General features: G+C 43.4%; 1 protein-coding gene across 1 annotated transcript in view; it reads left to right on the top strand.

The window, feature by feature from the left end:
* Positions 1-7,322: 7,322 nt before the first annotated feature.
* The window catches only part of LOC115137141 (myeloid leukemia factor 1-like), a 30,907-nt gene continuing 16,510 nt past the window's right edge, over positions 7,323-21,719 (top strand). Inside the window, 3 exon segments of the mRNA XM_029673241.2 lie at positions 7,323-7,509; positions 15,325-15,443; positions 15,446-15,486. Coding sequence (XP_029529101.2) covers positions 7,463-7,509; positions 15,325-15,443; positions 15,446-15,486 — 207 coding nt within the window. The 5' untranslated portion in view covers positions 7,323-7,462.

Raw genomic sequence — 21,719 nt, 5'->3', positions numbered from 1 at the left:
CCACGTGATGGAAGCAGTCTTGGAGTGTGGAGTCAGCTTGGTCTGACCAGCGTTGGACAGACCTCAGCGTGGGAGCCTCTTGTTTAAGTTTCTGCCTGTAGGCAGGGATCAACAAAATGGAGTCGTGGTCAGCTTGGCTAAGGTGTATGTTAACTTCCGACTTCAACTGTACCTCACCATTTTAAGACTTTTATTTGCAAAAAAAAATAATTCTGAGTGAATTGTCATTTATGTGGCCTTGTATTTGTGTTGTTGTGTACATCATGAGCACAAGAGGGTGTGTTCTCTGTCATATGCATACTCGAGCACTTGTGTGTGTGAGAGAGAGTGACTGTGCGCACTCTAGTGTGTACATGTCTGTGTTGTATGTTGAGGGTGGGCTTCAAGGGTCTGTTTGTAACTCTCAGCAGATGGTCCTCCTTACATCAGTCAGCCACATGCCAGAGTGTCGGGTAGCAGAACCCACTCCCAGAGAGCCGGGTGTCCTTACAGTCAGCTGCTACTAAACATTTAGACAAAGGGCCACTTTTGTCAACTTCAAGCAGGACGATTCAGATTTCTGTGTGATGAGCACTACAGTAGGCCTTCTGACAAAGACTTGACTACGTGGCTTATTACTTATTAGAAGCACAGGGTTTAATGTAGAGGTTTTTAGTTTACTTTTGTTGTTCGTTTCATAATTGCCCCCAGCAGAGGGGCTCGAGTTACCAGATAATCTAGAGACATTATATCTTCATCATTTCAATTTAAAGTTTTAATATTTTGTTGTTTACTTTTTATGTGCATTGAGATTATTTTCTGTAATGGAAAGTTAAATAAATGATTATTATTCAGCACATTTGAAGTTGTGGCTATAGAATTAGGAATTAGAATACTAGAATGGGAATTAACCTAATTATGATGGCATAAAGGTCAGCCATTTTGGTCAGGGAGTTGGTTTGCCAGTAGCCTGGGTACCAGTCTCTGTAGCTTACATTCCACTCCTTGCCTCTGCTTGTCATTGCCAAAGAGAGTAGCCTTTCGGCAATCTTCAAACATGAACATTCTATCATTAATGAGCTCGAGGAGATCAGAGGATTTGATCCGGATTTGTTAACCCTCACAGCTATCGTCCAATCACAATGTTTATACAAATTAGACTGAAAAAACGTTTTCATAACTTTGATAGATGCTGTAAAGGAAGCAATGGAATGCAGACATTCCATTGACCAGATTGGTGCACATTCAACAAATCTGATCTAACAAAGTGGATATTCGTAATGATTTATGTATTGTAACAGGCCCACTGTGAAGTGGTAAGGTTGGAACCAGGTGCAGAGAAGAGCTCAGACAAGGAATCAGTGGTTAAGGATAAACATAATACTTTACTGAGATACAGTAGCCACAGGATCCCAGTACACATGAAACATTTAAAAAACTTAACGTCTGGAAAATTCACTCAGAGACAACGGCACGCGGTAAACAATTCAAGCTTCTGCGAAGGACCACAGAAAACACACCTTTTTTAACAGGGACACAAATTATCATGAAATAATAAGACACACTTGAGACTAATAAAAGTCTCTTGGGCGGTCTCTGCCACCCTCTGGTGCCAGGAGGAATCATGACACCCACAATGTGGTTACTTGAGTCTGATTTGGATATATTTGGCTGTTTTAGCTGCATAACGTGTAGAAGTTGTCCCTTTTAAGGTTTAGAACAACTGACCGCTAAATGCTAACCCCTGTTCGTATAAGCTAGTTAGCATAGCTAGCATACAGAAATCAGTGGTGGTAGTCAGTCATTTTTATCTGTAATGCAGTTGATTAGTAAAGATGCCATAAACGTGTTGGGGTTGACATTCATGATACTCAGATTTTTACCTCAACATAGTGTTAAATACACATCTAAACAATAGCCTAAATGTAGGCTAATTTTGCTGGGGGGGCAATGAGGAGACTCTTGATATTTCCCCCACGGCCCTTTCCCCCACACCTTTCCATGGAAATTCCATTATTTTGTTCGAGTTCGATTGACCTCTTTACCTCATTTATAGACCCAGTCGGTATTAGATAGAATGTTGCGTCCCCTCCGCCTGTCAGGAAAACAACCTAGGTTACCCCATTGGCTCACAGCAAATACTTAGCCTTTTTTTTGCCATTTTCTTTTTGTCTGCTTGTTTTCATCAATTACAAAACTACATTTAAGCAAAGTACAACATGTCTAAAGATTACTTTTCAACAACATTGCCTGCTCCAGATTGTTCTCACTACTTAGAAAACATAATATTGTAGGGCTTCGCTCATGCCTTCTTTTCATGACGGTGCTAGCAACCACGTGAGTGCTAGCTACCAACTTGAACATTAAGCTAGCCAAGACCAACAAACAAACTATACAGCTACAAGTAGTGAGTGGCGTTACAAACGGACTATACAAGTTAAATGTTTTACCTACGATGAAAGGTTTTTCTCCCACATAGCTACATGTAGCCTACTTGGACACCTGGTCCCCACATTTCCCACTCTCCCATGCAGAATTGCCTGATGCCACAGAGCTCTTCTCGCAGGCTCTATTTCCCAGCGTGGGAGCATTAAGAATGACACAAATGTTAATTTTCACAAAGTTTGCCACTTCAGTGTCTAGATATTTTTGTCAGATGTTACTATGGAATACTGAAGTATAATTACAAGCATTTCATAAGTGTCAAAGACTTTTATTGACAATTACATTAAGTTGATGCAAAGAGTCAATATTTGCAGTGTTGACCCTTCTTTTTCAAGACCTCTGCAATCCACCCTGGCTTGCTGTCAATTAACTTCTGGGACACATCCTGACTGATGGAAGGCCATTCTTGCATAATCAATGCTTGGAGTTTGTCAGAATTTGTGGGTTTTTGTTTATCCACCCGCCTCTTGAGGATTGACCACCAGTTCTCAATGGGATTAAGGTCTGGGGAGTTTTCTGGCCATGGACCCAAAATATTGATGTTTTGTTCTTTGAGCCTGTCAGGAAGCTTGGCCCCAGTGATGTACTGGGCCGTACGCACTACCCTCTGTAGCGCCTTACGGTCAGATGCTGAGCAGTTGCTATACCAGGCGGTGATGCAACAGGTCAGGATGCTCTCGATGGTGCAGCTATAGAACATTAGTGAGGATCTGGGGACCCATGCCAAATCTTTTCAGTCTCCTGAGGAGGAAAAGGTGTTGTTTTGGTGTGTTTGGACCATGATAGTTTGTTGGTAATGACACCAAGGAACTTGAAACCCTCGACCCGCTCGACTTCAGCCCCATCAATATTAATGGGGGCCTGTTCAGCCCTCCTTTTTGTAGTCCACGATCAGCACTTTTGTCTTGCTCACATAAGTCATGACCAGCCTTTCAAAGCACTTCATGGCTACAGACGTGAGTGCAACGAGGAGGTAATCATTTAGGCAGGTTACCTTCGCTTTCTTGGGCACAGGGACTATGGTGGTCTGTTTGAAACATGTAGGTATTACAGACTCGGTCAGGGAGAGTTTGAAAATGTCAGTGAAGACACTTGCCAGTTGGTCCGCACGTGCTTTGAATACACGTCCTGGTAATCGGTCTGGCCCAGCAGCTTTGTGAATGCTGACCTGTTTAAAGGTCTTGCTCACATCGGCTATGGAGAGCATGATCACACAGTCTTAGTCCTGTATTGACGCTTTGCCTGTTTGATGGTTCATCTAAGGGCATAGCAGGATTTCCTATAAGCATCCGGATTAGTGTCCATCTCTAGCCTTTAGCTCGGTGAGGATGTTGCTTGTAATCCATGACTTCTGGTTGGGAAATGTACATACGTCCCTGTGGGAACGACGTCGTCGATGCACTTGTTGATGAAGCCGGTGACTGAGGTGGTATACTCCTCAATGCCATTGGATGAACCCCAGAACATATTCCTGTTTGTCCTAGCAAAACAGTCCTGTAGCGTAGCATCTGCATCATCTAACCACTTCCGTATTGAGCAAGTCACTGGTACTTCCTGCTTTAGTTTTTGCTTGTAAGCAGGAATCAGGTAGAATTATGGTCATATTTGCCAAATGGAGGGCGAGGGAGAGCGTTGTATGTGTCTCTGTGTGTGGAGTAAAGCTGGTCTAGAGTTTGTTTTCCTCTGGTTGCACATGTGACATGCTGGTAGAAATTAAGTTAAATGGATATAAATTTGCCTGCAATAAAATCCCTGGCCACTAGGAGATGACAGGGATTTAGATAACTCCCCTTTTCTGATGACAGGGATTTGGGCCTTGTCTTGACAAGGCAGTAAACCATGCAACCATGCAGGGTTTATACACATCATTGGTTACGACATTCTATTTAATACCGACTGGATCTATTGGAAACAATCTAACGTTGGGCATTCTGATGTAATACATTTCATTGTAAACATAAACATTGAGCGCGGGGAGAACAGAGGATTCACGTTTATTGCATTTTTACCACCAGCCAATGTGATCACATCACACCAGAGAAGCTCTCGCCATTCAAACTTCCACACAAGTCAATTGTGAACACTGTAGCCTATTTTATATCCAGCAAGCAAGAGTAAGATAGGGCCTTCCCTATATATTGTAGTGGTTTCAGGGGTTATGTGGTGGATAGACGGTATGTGCCTGCGAGGTTTCTTTGTTTTCTGGCTGCCAGGACCACGGACAGCAATGAGAAGTATTCCCCAGAGGCAGGACCATGGACAGCTCAGGGGAAACCTAGACCGCAGCAGAACAGCCACACCTGTCTCCAGTTGTAATCAGAGCCAAACTGCAGACAGGTGAAACCAATTGTATTTGCTTTGACCCCGGCAGGTGAAGGAGTAAGAGGTATTTGGGGAGACCGAGTGGAGGATGTGGTTTACTGGAATAAAGGAACTGATGATTTCAACAAGGATTGAACCAAAGACCACGATTGAAGGACCTTCCACAGGTGATCTAGTGTTTACTCTGTTTTGTGAAACCTGATAATAAACCGGTTAAACCTTTCACTTGGACTGGTGGTGTTTTGTATGTGTAAATCCTGCCTTACAAAGATCTTGGCGCTGAAACCGCTAGAATAGGTATTTATTGATCCTCCGTTACATCTTGACGTGTCATGTCAACGTACAGCACGCATAAAGCAACTATTTCTGTCTTACAATCTCTCTCCACCAGGTGTAGCACTTCTCTCATTGTTTAAAAACAATAAATGGACAGTGACGGAGGTAAGGGGGATTACCCAGTCATTTTTTGCCATTGCATGCCATCATCATTCTCAAAGCCGCTGTTTACTTTTAAGATCACTTTAGCACCGCACTAAGAACTTGATTCAAATTCGACACAAACCTTCAAATAGGTATGTAATGACACATTATATCAACTCTTTATAGTGTTTTATTTACATTTTAGAGGCGTTAAGGTGAAAAGTTGGATAGATCGAGTGAAAAAAGCCATTTTCCCACACGACATCTGTCCTTCTCACTGTCACACATTAGTTTCGCTTCCCCACCCGCCATTTAAAAAAAAAGACCAGACTGGGCTCATTGCCTGCTTGAATTATGCAGAAACGGGCAGTGTTTAGGTCATGTAATTGATTTTGTTGGAAAGGGGAGAAATTGTGATTTACAATAGTATTGACATTACAGTTGATCTGGAAGTATTACATTTTCGGGGCGCTAAAATAAGGGCAATTGTACGGCCCAATGCGATGTACGAGTTTACGTTAGCAAGCTAGCCAACTTTAGCCAGTTAGCTTGGTTGCGTTGTGAGGTCAGAAGGCTTGGATCAACTCTACTCCTTTGTCAGAGAGTCCAGTGTGCACTCTGAATGCTAGAGTGAAACGATCTGTGTTTATCTGTGGGCAATCTGACAACTCTCTGAATTTACAAATGTTCAGCGAGCCTTTTGGCACTCCAGGATGAATTTATGAACACCCCTTTAATTAGAGAGGAGGGGGCCTCCGGAGTGGCGCAGTGGTCTAAGGCACGGAGGTTTGATTCCATGTAGCAGCCGGCCGCGACCGGGAGACAAATGGGGCGGTGCACAATTGGCCCAGCGTCCTCCGGGTAAGGGGAGGGATGTCCTTGTCTCATCACATACTCCTGTTTCGGTACGGGCTCTGCACGCTGGCATGGTCGCCAGGTGTACGGAAAGGTGTCTCCTCCAAAACATTGCTGCAGCTCCCTTCCGGGTTAATTGGGCCTTGTGTCAAGAAGCTGGGTTGGGTTGTGTATTGGACGCACGGGAAACCTGGCCACATCACACCAGAGAAGCTAGACTCTATCCCAATATAACTACCAAATTGGGGAGAAAAAGAGGAAGAAAAAAAATTGCAAAAATGAAAGCAAGCCACGATGACTCGCATATGTGCGAGCCAGGTGAGATGAGACGGGTGCCAGTTTTGCGGTTCTTTCCTCATTAATGAGATGCAACTTAAGGAATTAATCTTGTAGGCTAATGTTTTCCGTATGTTTTTCTTATTTCTCTCTCCAAGCCACTTTGAACAACACTATGATGCCTTCTCACAAGGCAATTACCGTGTCGTTACCGCATCAGGTCGTAACGGTATTGTTGTTTCCACTTCACTATGGCACAGCCAAACAACGGAAGTGATGGATTCGAATTCCGCTTTACTTCCCTACTGCATGGCAAACTTGCCAGAGTAAATTATTTGAAAGAGACAACAAACGCCATAGAGTATAAAAGTCAAGTGTATATGTATTTCATTCAAGTTCGCAAACGTTAGCTAGACTTACTAGTAGGTTAGTTCTGTTGCGATAATAATGTGTTGTGTCGGAGACATCCACCCAGCCGATTACTATAATGATCAACTATAGGCTACTTAACTATAACACGTTGGTGAGCATCCACACTAGAGGAAAGTTTATCGTTCTATAGTCCTGTCAATCAACAGATTACGCATCCTACTGCACGTTGCCTATTAATAAGATGGTGGTAGCATTAGACCATTCATGAGGTCGCTAACGCACAGATACTCATTCAGTGCTTTCAGGGTGTGTTCAATGTCATAGTGACAACTGCAAATAAAACTATGTACAGTACATGTAGACCCAATGAAAAGTAATATAGTACATCGTATTTAAATGGATAAATTCGACAACAAACGCCATTTAGCCTACACATCTTTTACAGCATTGCCTCGTTGCTGAAGTGGCACACGCTTGTAAAATACGGCAAAACATGGAATATCTTTTTTCTCTGGAGCGAGCTGCGTTGTCATGACAGCTTCTGACAACATAACGTTCTGCTGATAGATCCTGCTCGAGCTGTGAATAGCCAGCCAACCAGATGGCTCTACGGAGGTCATGTGGTTCCTGGTTCATAAAGCCCAACGTTCTGAAGTGTAGCAAGGTTCCATAGTAACTTCATTGGCACCGTGCGCGCTTGGCTGTCGTACACTGGGTAGTAGAAGCCGCTTCATAGCGCTAAATAGAAAATACATATTTCATACTTCACTTTTCCTCTCCAACACCCGTGGAAATGTTTAACAGTCTTCTCAGGGAATTTGACGAGGACCCTTTCTTGTCGTAAGTAGTATCGATATTGTATTCTGCCACTCATTAATTCGACAGAATGAAGATTTTTCTCGAAAAATTGTTTTTCTTTAAATACCAGTCAACACCACTTTGAACGACGCGTTGCTTCAGATAATGGACAATAACGACTGTATGCTACCCACCCCTTGTCTACAATGACAGTCTGTAAGCTATTGTCAATAATGTTATATTTTTAAGAGCCACGTTCACAATTAATAGTTTGCAGATATTATTGTGGGGCAATTGTGTGCCCAATTTCAATGCTTTGTTATCAGCATAGCTTATTCCCTTATGATATCAGCTGTTCCAGATTTAAAAACGGCTTCTATCTCCAGGCCATCAGACTGTTGAACAGCCATCACTTGCTGGCTACCTGCACGGTACTCTGCCCTGCACCTTGAGACTTATGCCCCATGTATATATATAGTCACCTCATTTTCTGTTAATATACTGTTGTTTACTCCCTGTGTATGTATATACTGTATTCTAGAAATAGCTCATCCTAATATACAATATACCTTACAAATTATATACTGTCGGTGTCTATATTTATATTATGGCTACTACTGAACATACAATTTTCCTTGGAATGTTAATTGGACTCATTCTGTCATTTCTTGATTTGTTGTTTATATTTTTTAATATTTGTGTATTTGTGTTGAATTTGCTAGACATTCTACTGCACTGTTGGAGCTAGTAACATAAGCATTTTGCTGCACCTGTTCAAACACCTGCACAACTTTGATTTGAGATATTACTAAATTTAAATGACAACTAACGCACACTGAAATCCATGTTTGATGTGTCAATAGCTACTGGTTGATATGTAGGCTACAGTAATAGCATAGTACTTACTACTCAAGGAATAGAGTTACTGGTGTCAGCAAAATATTGGATAATGTTTTTCATTAGTGAATATATGCTTTGAGTAAGTGTAGCCATTCCAGAGGAAAACTTTGAGAATGTAATATCTATTAATCACCTAGCTTAGACCCTTGTCATACACTATATGGCTAAAAGAATGTGGACACCTGCTCATCGAACATCTCATTCCAAAATCATGGTCATTAATATGGAGTTGGTCCCACCTTTGCTGCTATAACAGCCTCCACTCTTCTTGGAAGGCTTTCCACTAAATGTTGGAACATTGCTGCGGGGATTTGCTTCCATTCAGCCACAAGAGCATTAGTGAGGTCAATGTTGGGCCTGGCTCGTAGTCTGCGTTCCAATTCAAATTCCCGATCTCGACAAACCATTTCGGTATGGACCTCGCTTTGAGCATTGGGGCATTGTCATGCAGAAACAGGAAAGGACCTTCCCCAAACTTGCCACAATGTTGGATGCACATAATTGTCTAGAATGTCATTGTATGCTGTAGCATTAAGATTGCCCTTCACTGGAACTAAGGGGCCTAGCACGAACCATGAAAAACAGCCCTTAACCATTATTCCTATTCCACCAAATTTTACAGTTGGCATTACGTATTGGGGCAGGTAGCGTTTTCCTGGCATCCGCTAAATCCCGATTTGTTTGTGGTGACGAGTGATTCATCACTCCAGAGAACGCATTTCCACTGCTCCAGAGTCCAAAGGTGGCGTGCTTTCCACCACTCCAGCCGACGCTTGATATTGGGCATGGTGATCTTAGGCTTATGTGCGGCTTCTTGGCTATGGAAACACATTTCATGAAGCTCCCGACAAACAGTTCTTGTGCCGACGTTGCTTCCAGAGGCAGTTTGGAACTCAGTCGTGAGTTTTGCAACCGAGGACTATTTTTACGCCCTACACGCTTCAGCACTCGGCGTTCCCATTCTGTTAGCTTGTGTGACCTACCACTTTTTTTTAAATATTTTTTATTTCATCTTTATTTAACCAGGTAGGCCAGTTGAGAACAAGTTCTCATATACAACTGCGACCTGACCAAGATAAAGCAAAGCAGTGTGACAAAAACAACACAGTTACACATGGGATAAACAAACGTACAGTAAATAACACAATAGAAAAGGTCTATGTACAATATGTGCAAATGTAGTAAGATTAGGGAGGTAAGGCAATAAATAGGCCATGGAGGCGAAATAATTACAATTTAGCATTAACACTGGAGTGATAGATGTGCAGATGATGATGTGCAAGTAGAGATACTGGGATGCAAAAGAGCAAAACAATAAATAACAATATGGGGATGAGGTAGTTGGGTGTGATATTTACAGATGGGCTGTGTACAGGTACAGTGATTGGTAAGCTGCTCTGACAGCTGATGCCTAAAGTTGAGGCGAGAGACATTAATTTCCAGCTTCAGTGATTTTTGCAGTTTGTTCCAGTCAATGGCAGCAGAGAACTGAAAGGAAAAGAGGCCAAAGAAAGTGTTGGATTTGGGGATGACCAGTGAAATATACCTGCTGGAGCGCGTGCTACGGGTAGGTGTTGCTATGATGACCAATGAGCTGAGATAAGGCTGGGTTTTACCTAGCAAAGACTCGTAGATGACCTGGAGCCAGTGGGTTTGGCGACAAATATGAAGCGAGGGCCAGCCAACGAGAGCATACAGGTCACAGTGGTGAGTAGTATATGGGGCTTTGGTGACAAAACAGATGGCACTGTGATAGACTGCATCCAATTAGCTGAGTAGGCTATTTTGTTAATGACATCGCCGAAGTCAAGGATTGGTAGGATAGTCTGTTTTATGAGGGTATGTTTGGCAGCATGAGTGAAGGATGCTTTGTTGCGAAATAGGAAGTCAATTCTAGATTTAATTTTGGATTGGAGATGCTTAATGTGAGTCTGGAAGGAGAGTTTACAGTCTATCCAGACACCTAGGTATTTGTAGTTGTCCACATATTCTAAGTCAGAACCGTCCAGAGTAGTGATGCTAGTCGGGTGGGTGGGTGTGGGAAGCAATCGGTTGAAGAGCATGCATTTAGTTTTACTAGCATTTAAAAGCAGTTGGAGGCCACGGAAGAAGTGTTGTATGTCATTGAAGCTCATTTGAAGGTTTGTTAACACAGTGTCCAAAGAAGGGCCAGATGTATACAGAAAGGTTTCGTCTGTGTTGAGGTGGTTTAGAGAATCACCAGCAGCAAGAGCGACATCATTGATCTATACAGAGAAAAGAGTTGGCCCGAGAATTGAACTCTGATTTGACACACTGAACTCTATCTGAGAAGTAGTTGGTGAACCAGGCGAGGCAGTCATTTGAGAAACCAAGGCTGTTGAGTCTGCCGATAAGAATGGGGTGATTGACAGAGTCGAAAGCCTTGGCCAGGTCGATGAAGACGGCTGTACAGTACTGTCTTTTATCGATGGTGGTTATGATATCGTTTAGGACCTTGAGCGTGGCTGAGGTGCACCCATGACCAGATTGCATTGTGGAGAAATTACGGTGGGATTCGAAATGGTTGGTGATCTGTTTGTTAACTTGACTTTCAAAGATTTTAGAAAGGCAGGGCGGGATGGATATAGGTCTATAATAATTTGGGTATAGTGTCTCCCCCTTTGAAGAGGGGGATGACCACGGCAGGTTTCCAATCTTTGGATCTCAGACGATAAGAAAGAGAGGTTACAACAGGCTAGTAATAGGGGTTGCAACAATTTCGGCAGATAATTTTAGAGAGAGGGTCCAGATTGTCTAGACCAGCTGATTTGTAGGTATCCAGATTTTGCAGCTCTTTCAGAACATCAGCTGTCTGGATTTGGGTAAAGGAGAAGTGTGGGGGGGGGGGGGGCGGGGGTAGCCAATGGAAAGCATGGCCAGCCTTAGAAAAATGCTTATTGAAATGATTGATTATCGTAGATTTATTGGTGGTGACCGTGTTTCCTAGCCTCAGTGCAGTGGGCTGCTGGGAGGAGGTGCTCTTATTCTCCATGGACTTTACAGTGTCCCAAAATGTTTTGGAATTAGTGCTACAGGATGCACATTTCTGTTTGAAAAATCTAGCCTTAGCTTTCCTAACTCACTGTGTATATTGGTTCCTGACTTCCTGGAAAGTTGCATATCGCGGGGGCTATTCGATGCTAATGCAGTACGCCACAGGATATTTTTGTGCTGGTCAAGGGCAGTCAAGTCTGGAGTGAACCAAGGGGTATATCTGTTCTTCGTTCTAAATTTTCTGAATGGGCATGCTTATTTAGGATGGTGAGGAAAGCACTTTTAAAGAGCTACCACACATCCTCTACTAACGAGATGAGGTCAATTTCCTTCCAGGATACCCGGGCCAGGTCGATTAGAAAGGCCTGCTTGCTGACATGTTTAAGGGAGAGTTTGACAATGATGAGGGGTGGTTGATTGACAGTGGACCCATGACGGATGCAGGCAATGAGGCAGTGATCGCTGAGATCCTGATTGAAAACAGCAGAGGTGTATTTAGAGGGCAAGTTGGTCAGGATGATGTCTATGAGGGTGCCCATGGTTACAGATTTAGGGTTGTACCTGGTAGGTTCCTTGATCATTTGTGTGAGATTGAGGGCATCTAGCTTAGATTGTAGGACGGCCAGGGTGTTAACCTGTTACTCCTACCCCCTACTTTTTCGAACATTCTGTTAAAAATCGCGCAACATTTCAGCGCCCTGCTACTCATGCTAGGAATATAGTATATGCATATGATTAGTATGTGTGGATAGAAAACACTCAGACGTTTATAAAACGGGTTAAATCACGGCTGTGACTATAACAAAACGTGCGTTTCATCGAAAAGTGCAGGAAAATCTGATCACTGAAAATGGAAAAATATATCAATGCACCACTTCAACCGATTGATAAAGGTGAACCACATTAAATGGGGCCGAGGTTGCAATACCTACAGCTTCCACACGATGTCAACAGTCTTGTCATTTGCCTAGGCTTTGTTTCTTGGTCAAACGAACAAGAGACAGCCCATTTCTTCAGGTCTCCGACCGGATATTTTGGTTGAGATTTACCCGGACATTATTTCCAGACGTACAGCTATAGAATATACATCGCCTCGTGATCAATTTGATCGCTTATTAACGTTTACTAATACCTAAAGTTGCATTACAAAAGTATTTCGAAGTGTTTTGTGAAAGTTTATCATCGACTTTTTTAATTAAAAAAAATGACGTCGCGTTATAAAACAATGTTTTTTTCCTTGATTACAGTCTTCATAGATTGATATCTAGGCTATATATGGACCGATTTAAACGGAAAAAAAGACCCAATAGTGATGTTTATGGGACATCTAGGAGTGCCAACAAAGAGGATGGTCAAAGGTAATGAATGTTTTATATTTTATTGTGCGTTTTGTGTAGCGCCGACTATGCTAATTATTTTGTTTACGTCCCCTGCGGGTCTTTTGGGGTGTTACATGCTATCAGATAATAGCTTCTCATGCTTTCGCCGAAAAGCATTTTAAAAATCTGACTTGTTGCCTGGATTCACAACGAGTGTAGCTTTAATTCACTACCCTGCATGTGTATTTTAATTAACGTTTGAGTTTTAACTAGTACTATTAGCATTTAGTGTAGCGCATTTGCATTTCCAGATGTCTAGATGGGACGCCTGCGTGTCAGGTAGGAGCAAGAGGTTAAACATATCCTAGTTTAGGTTACCTAACAGTAAGAACTCTGAAAATAGATGGGGGGCAATCAATTCATATATGGTGTCCAGGGCACAGCTGGGGGCTGAGGGGGGGGGGGTTTATATCAAGCGGCAATGGTGAGAGACTTGTTTCTGTAAAGGTGGATTTTTAAAAGTAGAAGCTCAAATTATTTGGGCAGACCTGGATAGTATGACAGAACTCTGTATAATATATCTGCAGTAGACTGCATCTCCGCCCCCTTTGGCAGTTCTAACTTGTCGGAAAATGTTGTAGTTGGGGATGGAAATTTCAGAATTTTTGGTGGCCTTCCTAAACCAGGATTCAGACACGGCTAGGACATCAGGGTTAGCGGAGTGTGCTAAAGCAGTGAATAAAACAAACTTAGGGAGGAGGCCTCTGATGTTAACATGCATGAAACCAATGCTTTTACAGAAGTCAACAAATGAGAGCGCCTTGGGATTGGTTGTGGTGCTGGGGGCTACAGAGCCTGGGTTGACCTCTACACCACCAGAGGAGGAGTAAGAATAAGGGTACAGCTAAAGGTTGTCTAGTGCGTTGGGGACAGAGAATAAAATGAGCAGATTTCTTGACGTGTTAGAATAGATTCAGGGCATAATGTACAGACAAGGGTATGGTAGGATGTGAGTACAGTGGAGGTAAACCTAGGCATTGAGTGACGATGAGAGCGGTTGTATCTCTGGAGGCACCAGTTAAGCCAGGTGAGGTCTCCGCATGTTTGGAGGGTGCGACAAAAGAGCTATCTAAGGCATTTAGGGCGGGGCTGGGGGCTCTACAGTGAAATAAAACAATAATAATTATCCTGTAGGCATATTGACATTAGGGAGAGGCATGTGTAGCGGAGTGATCATAGGGTCCAATGAGCAGCAATGGGTGAGTCAGGGAGCTGTTCGGTAGTTGCTACTACGCTAGGCGAGCTGGAGCTAGCGGGCCGTGGCCAGCAGATGGGTATTCGGGCGACGTCGCAACGGAAAAGCCTGTTGAAACCAACTCGGACGATTACGTCGGCAGACCATTCGTGATGGATTGGCGGAGCTCTGTGTCGGCAATAAAGGGTCCAGGCCAATTGGCAAAAGAGGTATTGTAGCTCAAGAATTAGCTGGTAGACCTCTTTGGCTAACCGGGAGATGGGTCTAGCTCAAGGCTAACTGGTGCTAGCTTCGGTACAGAGGCGCTAGCCAGGAGTAGCCACTCGGATAACAGCTAGCTAGCTACGATGATCTGGTGTAATGGTCCAGAGCTTGCGGTAGGAATCCGGAGATGTGGTAGAGAAAAGAATATGCTCTGGGTTGATCTCGAGCTGTGCAGACTGGCAGGTATTGACCGAGCTGAGGATGGCTGGTGTCCGAGTTAACGGTGAAGACCGCTAAGAGTGGCTAACTGACTACTAGTTAGCTGGCTAGCTTCTGATGGGGGTTCCGGTTCTAAAGTATAAAAATAGCAGATCCGTACCACATTGGGTGAGGCGGGTTGCAGGAGAGTATATTCAGTCCGCGGCTAAGCCGTTGTTCCTCCTAGACAATAACCGCACTTACAGTTGACCGGGGCAGCTCTAGCAGTGCAGAAATGTGATGAACTGACTTGTTGGAAAGGTGGCATCCTATGATGGTGCCATGTTGAAAATCACTGAGCTCTTCAGTACGGGCATTCTACTGCCAATGTTTGTCAATGGAAATTGCATGGATGTGTGGTTGATTTTATACTCCTGTCAGAAACGGGTGTGGCTGAATTAGCTGAATCCACTAGGATGAAGGGGTGTCCACATACTTTTGTGTGTATCTTAGGCCTGGTCTAAAATCAGATAAACGTTACCGTACGACCCCCATCGCCCCATCTTCAGTCCACAAACCAGCCCTTCCCTCGCAATGCCCGGTTGCGTGTTCTTGTTATGACTATTTCGGGAAAAAAATCTATATATACAGTACCAGTCAAAAGTTTGGACACACCTAGTCATTCAAGGGTTTTTCTTTATTTCTACTATTTTTTACATTGTAGAATAAGAGTGAAGATATCAAAACTATGAAATAACACATATGGAATCATGTCGTAACCAAAAAAGTGTTAAACAAATCCAAAAATAATTTATATATATTTGAGATTCTTCAAAGTACAGCTCATCAAGGTATGACCATTTGTTTTTCACTCATCAGCACAGTCATCAATTCTGCAAAGAATTCAGAGTCTCTGGGAACATTGAGGCTGATTAAATCTCTTCTTCTTCTTCCTCTTCTCCACAGGGATCCATTCCAGGCACACAACACACATGTACAACAGATGATGCGGAGTTTATCAGAGCCCTTCGGTCGGGACTTCATGCCCAGTCTGACAGGCGGATGTGACAGGGGCCGCGTAGCTGGGGCCAACCTAACACTAACATGGCGCTACAGGAGGACCACAGGGTGAGGACCGATGCTCTGACTGTGACTCACTGACTGGGGTAGGGTGACTAGGGCTAATGTGTTGCTATGGTGACCCAGGACGATGGTGACAGGTGTGTGTAATAATCAGCAGTCTGGTGACCTAGAGGCCAGAGAGGGAGTATACGTGGCGGTGTGGAATCATATTCCTGTCCCAGGGGTTGGTCAGTTCCTTGTACTGACATTCATACTGTCCTCTTCATCTGTGTCAGTGAGTGAAAGAACCTAAACACCTGCACCACAACTCTCCCCCCCCCCCCCCCCCGTCATTTCAGCGGTCAGCATTCAAACAAACATGAACGCTGGCCAGCCGAAAGAGATAAAAAAGAAAAGGGCTTAGGTTGACTGGGGTCGTGATGGAAAATGGCCATGGTCGTGTAACCGGATCCCCCCTGCTGCCGGGTCAAGCCAGCGATGCTGTACTGCTTATTGAACCTCTGCTGCTGCTCTGCTGGGGCACTGGTGGGTTGTAGAAGAACAACCCCCTCACCTTTCTGGACAGCTATCTTTGGCCTGAGGAGGGTATATTTAGAGCATTGTTCCACTGACACACTGCTTTCTCACTCAAACACACCAATGCCCCGAGCTGTTGAAAAGACAAAACAGACATGTTTGGTTTCATAGCTGTTTGGCCCGTGGTCAAATGTAGCAAATCTGAAAGAACAAACTGTTCACGTTTCTCATGACATTGGTTATGAGTTTATCACAATATAGTTATGTTTTCAGGTAGGCTTGAATCCTGACTTGATATCCTCGTACATAACGTTTTCGTGCAATTCATCCATTGACATTAATGCATGATTGCCACGTTAAGTGTGCGCAAAGTTAGGATTCCGTGTCGTGTGTGTGTAGTTCATTTTCTCTGTAATTAAGAACAGTCCTGTTCCACACCTAAATGACAGTTTCACAACAGTTAAACACTAGTCTATTTGCTCAGCTTTGCAATGCAGTTAGATACATTTTCTATCAGAAGGCAAATATACAATGTAGGCTAATGGGAAGCCCCCCCAAAAAAATGTTTTATAACCCTACTCTAGGTAGAAGAAAACACAACCATGTTTTTAAAAATCCCTAATGTCTCCCATTAATGAAATGGATGGTTGTGTAAAAATATTTTTCTGCAAAAGTGGTTAGAAATGTTGATACACCCCCTAAACTCAAAAAGCACAGAATAATGCCTGGCTGGAGGGGGGTGGGCCACAGGCTCATGTAACCCAATATTGCAAGCTCTGATATTGCAAAAATGTGGAATACAAGTAGTCAGTTGTCTGCCCTACGTACACAAACAGCATTAGGATATCATAATGCATCCTGGAAATATAGACCTGTAAACACAGTGATACAATAGGCAGAAATGTAAACTATAACTATTTATGATTAATGTAAGCTTTACTTTTTGCTAGCTGATTCAATTATAATTTTCCATGTCAAATGTACTCTCATTCAGTTCTGTATCATCCTGCCGGACACAAATACATACAGTTACACATGTTTTTTGATGTTATGGCTAGTGTAATCTGCTCTAAGGAAAGCAAGTGGGATCCGACATCGGAATTAGATTAGATGTTTTCATAATTGTGTACAACCCTCATGCACTATGCATTGGGGCAGGTAGCGTTCTCCTGGCATCTGCCAAACACAGATTTGTCCGTTGGGCTGACAGATGGTCAAGAGTGATTCTACACACCAGAAAACGTGTTTCCACTGCTCCAGAGTCCAATGGTGGTGAGCTTTACATCATTCTAGCCCAAGCTTGGCATTGCACATGGTGATCTTAGGCTTGTTTGTGGCTGCTCGGCCATGGAAACCTATTTCATGAAGCTACCGACGAACAGGAGAACGCTACCTGCCCCAATGGATAGTGCCAACTGTAAAGTTTGGTGGAGGAGATATATTGGTCTGGGGCTTTTTTCATGGTTTGGGCTTGACCCCTTAGGTCCAGTGAATGGACACCTTAATGCAACAGCATACAATGACATTCTAGACGATTCTGTTCTTCTAACTTTGTGACAACAGTTTGGGGCCCTTTCCTGTTTCAGCATGACAATGCCCCCATGCACAAAGCCAGGTCCATACAGAAATGGTTTGAAGAGATTGGTGTGGAAGAACTTCACTGGCCTGCACAAAGCCCTGACCACAACCCCATCGAACACCTTTGGGATGAATTGGAACGCTGACTACGAGCCAGGCCTAATTGCCCAACCTCACTAATGCTGTTGTGGCTGAATGGAAGCAAGTCCCCGCAGCAATGTTCCAACATCTAGCATTGACATTGGTGAGCTGCAATTCCTATGAAATGCAAAGGCCCACTGTTGATGGCATTTCTTGTCAATGAGTGTCAGGTTGTTGGAGCTAACGTAATTGCCAAGTCCCCTACCCCATATTACAACCTATGTGTTCTGATAATTGCATTGTTTGCACAAAATCGGATAGCAGTGAAGTCTACAAAGCATATTGCATGTACATTAACAGACACTTATATGACCTATAGCATGTTCAAGCAAGTTGATTCCCCCCTAAAGGAACCATAGTACAACCTATGTGTTGTGATAATTGTGTTTGCTCTATAACCTGTTAATTCATATGGCTTGCGACTAATATTTAGGCCTAAAGGCCGAGACAATAAGAAGAGACAGTGGCAGAATAAATTCAACCATACCTTTGATTTATAACAAAACCGGATAGCAACCTCTGTCCAGTGAAGTTCACAAAGCATATTGCATGTACAGTAACAGACAGTTACATGATCTACAGCATGGTCAAGCAAGTTAATATTTCCAACGACTAAACAACTATTGATTTGGAACAACAGAGAGTTAACACAAGTCGCAAAGAATACAGGAGCTGCCTCCACTATTCCAGCACCATTTCAACTTAAACATCATCAAATACAGTGACAACTAAAAGATACCAAAAACAATTTAGTCCAACTTAAGCTAATTATGATGTGGTTGCGTGTGTGTGCGCGCATTCGTGCAAGTAGAAAAGCATGTTGACTCACCCTGCTTGGAGAGAAAGGCCAATGCCATTCTCCTCTTTCATGTTGATGAAACGGCCTGTCACTCAGTACACTTTTATTTTCTGTTGTCCTAGGCTACCTGGCTAAAATGCTTGCTCGCTAGCCTAACTTCCATTCATGGTTAGCTAGTTAAAATTAGCCTTCTACATCTAGTTACATATTGAACTTCCATCCTCTCAGGCCAGGGGCACAACAATGAATGAATTAATGTTGTGGATCAGAATCGCTGTTATAATCATTGGCCAGTACGGAGAATGAAGTAAAACCACAAGTCCAAATCCTTATCTCCATCCATGGCTAATTTAGGAAAGGGACCATTTTAGCTAGCTAGCTAGCCTCCGGAGGACAACAACACAACGAGATGCAGCAATTCAACTTTCTTTTAATGACGTATGCTCTCAATGGGATTTGATAGTCGTGACGCCAAATCCAAGCTGGCTTCCCTTGACTCTTTTTTTTTTTTGGGTGCACCAGGACCATTCACAGTTGAGCTCGCTCAGTTTAGCGCACCGCTGATTTTAATCAAGGGAAGCCAAATGCTCTCTGACTTCCTTTGCCTTCAATGCTACGGGCAGCAAACAATGTCATACTCGTTTGGACAAGACAGCATCAGATAGATGGCCTACACGTAGATGGCCTACACGAGGGGTGCTGTTTTGGTCGCTCTGATGCTTTCACTTGTGAGATACATTCAGCCTCTTGCGAATTGAAGGAAAATGATGAAACACAGAGACGAAAGATTATTTTATATATTTTTTTATATTTTCTTTGACAATTTTTGGGGGAAGCCTGGCTTCCCTTGGTATCCATGAATACACGCCACTGCTGGAATGTACAATATTTCACCATTATTATGTTCATAATTCTTCAAGCTCTGTTAAATTGGTTGTTGATCATTGGTAGATTACCATTTTCAAGTCATGCCATAGATTTTCAAGCCGATTTAAGTCAAAACTGTAACTCTGCCTCTCAGGAACATTCACTGTCTTCTTGGTAAGCAACTCCAGTGTAGATTTGGCCTTGTGTTTTAGGTTATTGTCCTGCTGAAAGGTGAATTCATCCCCCAGTGTCTGGTGGAAAGCAGACTAAACCAGGTTTTCCTCTAGGATTTTCCCTGTGCTTAGCTCCATTCCGTTTATTTTTTTATCCTGAAAAACTCCCCAGATCCTTAATGATTACAAGCATACCCATAACATCATGCAGCCACCACCATGCTTGAAAAAATGGAAAGTGGTACTCAGTAATGAGTTGTGTTGGATTTGCCCCAAACTTAACACTTCGTATTCAGGACAAAAAGTGAATTGCTTTGCCACATTTTTTGCAGTATTACTTTAGTGCCTTGTTGCAAACAAAATGCATGTTTTGGAAAAACAGTTTTCTCCTATCACAGCCATTCAACCATGTAACTGTTTTAAAGTCGTTGGCCTAATGGTAAAATCTCTGAGCGGTTTCCTTCCTCTCTGGCAACTGAGTTAGGACGAATGTGTCTTTGTCGTGACTGGGTGTCTTGATATCAAATCAAATTTATTTATATAGCCCTTCGTACATCATCTGATATCTCAAAGTGCTGTACAGAAGCCCAGCCTAAAACCCCAAACAGCAAGCAATGCAGGTGTAGAAGCACGGTGGCTAGGAAAAACTCCCTAGAAAAGCCAAATCCTAGGAAGAAACCTAGAGAGGAACCAGTCTATGTGGGGTGGCCAGGCCTCTTCTGGCTGTGCCGGGTGGAGATTATGACAGAACATGGCCAAGATGTTCAAATGTTCATAAATGACCAGCATGGTCAAATAATAATAAGGCAGAACAGTTGAAACTGGAGCAGCAGCATGGCCAGGTGGACTGGGGATAGCAAGGAGACATCATGTCAGGTAGTCCTGAGGCATGGTCCTAGGGCTCAGGTCCTCCGAGAGAGAGAAAGAAAGAGAATTAGAGAGGGCATACATAAATTCACACAGGACACCGGAAAGAAGAGAAGTACTCCAGATATAACAAACTGACCCTAGCCCCCCGACACAAACTACTGCAGCATAAATACTGGAGGCTGAGACAGGAGGGGTCAGGAGACACTGTGGCCCCATCCGATGATACCCCCGGACAGGGCCAAACAGGAAGGATATAACCCCACCCACTTTTCCAAAGCACAGCCCCCACACCACTAGATGGATATCTTCAACCACCAACTTACCATCCTGAGACAAAGCCGAGTATAGCCCACAAAGATCTCCGCCACGGCACAACCCAAGGGGGGGCGCCAACCCAGACAGGAAGATCACATCAGTGACTCAACCCACTCAAGTGACGCACCCCTCCTAGGGACGGTATGAAAGAGCCCTAGTAAAGCCAGTGACTCAGCCCCTGTAATAGGGTTAGAGGCAGAGAATCCCAGTGGAAAGAGGGGAACCGGCCAGGCAGAGACAGCAAGGGCGGTTCGTTGCTCCAGAGCCTTTCCGTTCACCTTCACACTCCTGGGCCAGACTACACTCAATCATATGACCCACTGAAGAAATGAGTCTTCAGTAAAGACTTAAAGGTTGAGACCGAGTTTGCGTTTCTCACATGGGTAGGCAGACCATTCCATAGAAATGGAGCTCTATAGGAGAAAGCCCTGCCTCCAGCTGTTTGCTTAGAAATTCTAGGGACAATTAGGAGGCCTGCGTCTTGTGACCGTAGCGTACGTGTAGGTATGTACGGCAGAACCAAATCAGAGAGATAGGTAGGAGCAAGCCCATGTAATGCTTTGTAGGTTAGCAGTAAAACCTTGAAATCAGCCCTTGCTTTGACAGGAAGCCAGTGTAGAGAGGCTAGCACTGGAGTAATATGATAATTTTTTGGGGTTCTAGTCAGGATTCTAGCAGCCGTATTTAACACTAACTGAAGTTTATTTAGTGCTTTATCCAGGTAGCCGGAAAGTAGAGCATTGCAGTAGTCTAACCTAGAAGTGACAAAAGCATGGATTAATTTTCTGCATTGATACACCATCCAAAGTGTAATTAATAACTTCGCCATGCTCAAAGGGATATTTAATGTCGGCTTTTTACATTTTTACCCATCTACCAATAGGTGCACTTCTTTGCGAGGCATTGGAAAACCTTCCTGGTCTTTGAGGTAGTCATTGAAAAATCATGTTAAACCCTATTATTGAACACAGGGTCCATGCAACTTATTATGTGACTTGTTAAGAAAATGTTTACTCCTA

The sequence above is a fragment of the Oncorhynchus nerka genome, linkage group LG11, assembly GCF_034236695.1.
Source record: "Oncorhynchus nerka isolate Pitt River linkage group LG11, Oner_Uvic_2.0, whole genome shotgun sequence".
In the NCBI taxonomy this organism is placed as follows: Eukaryota; Metazoa; Chordata; class Actinopteri; order Salmoniformes; family Salmonidae; genus Oncorhynchus; species Oncorhynchus nerka.
This window is presented reverse-complemented; position numbering and strand designations above follow the sequence as displayed.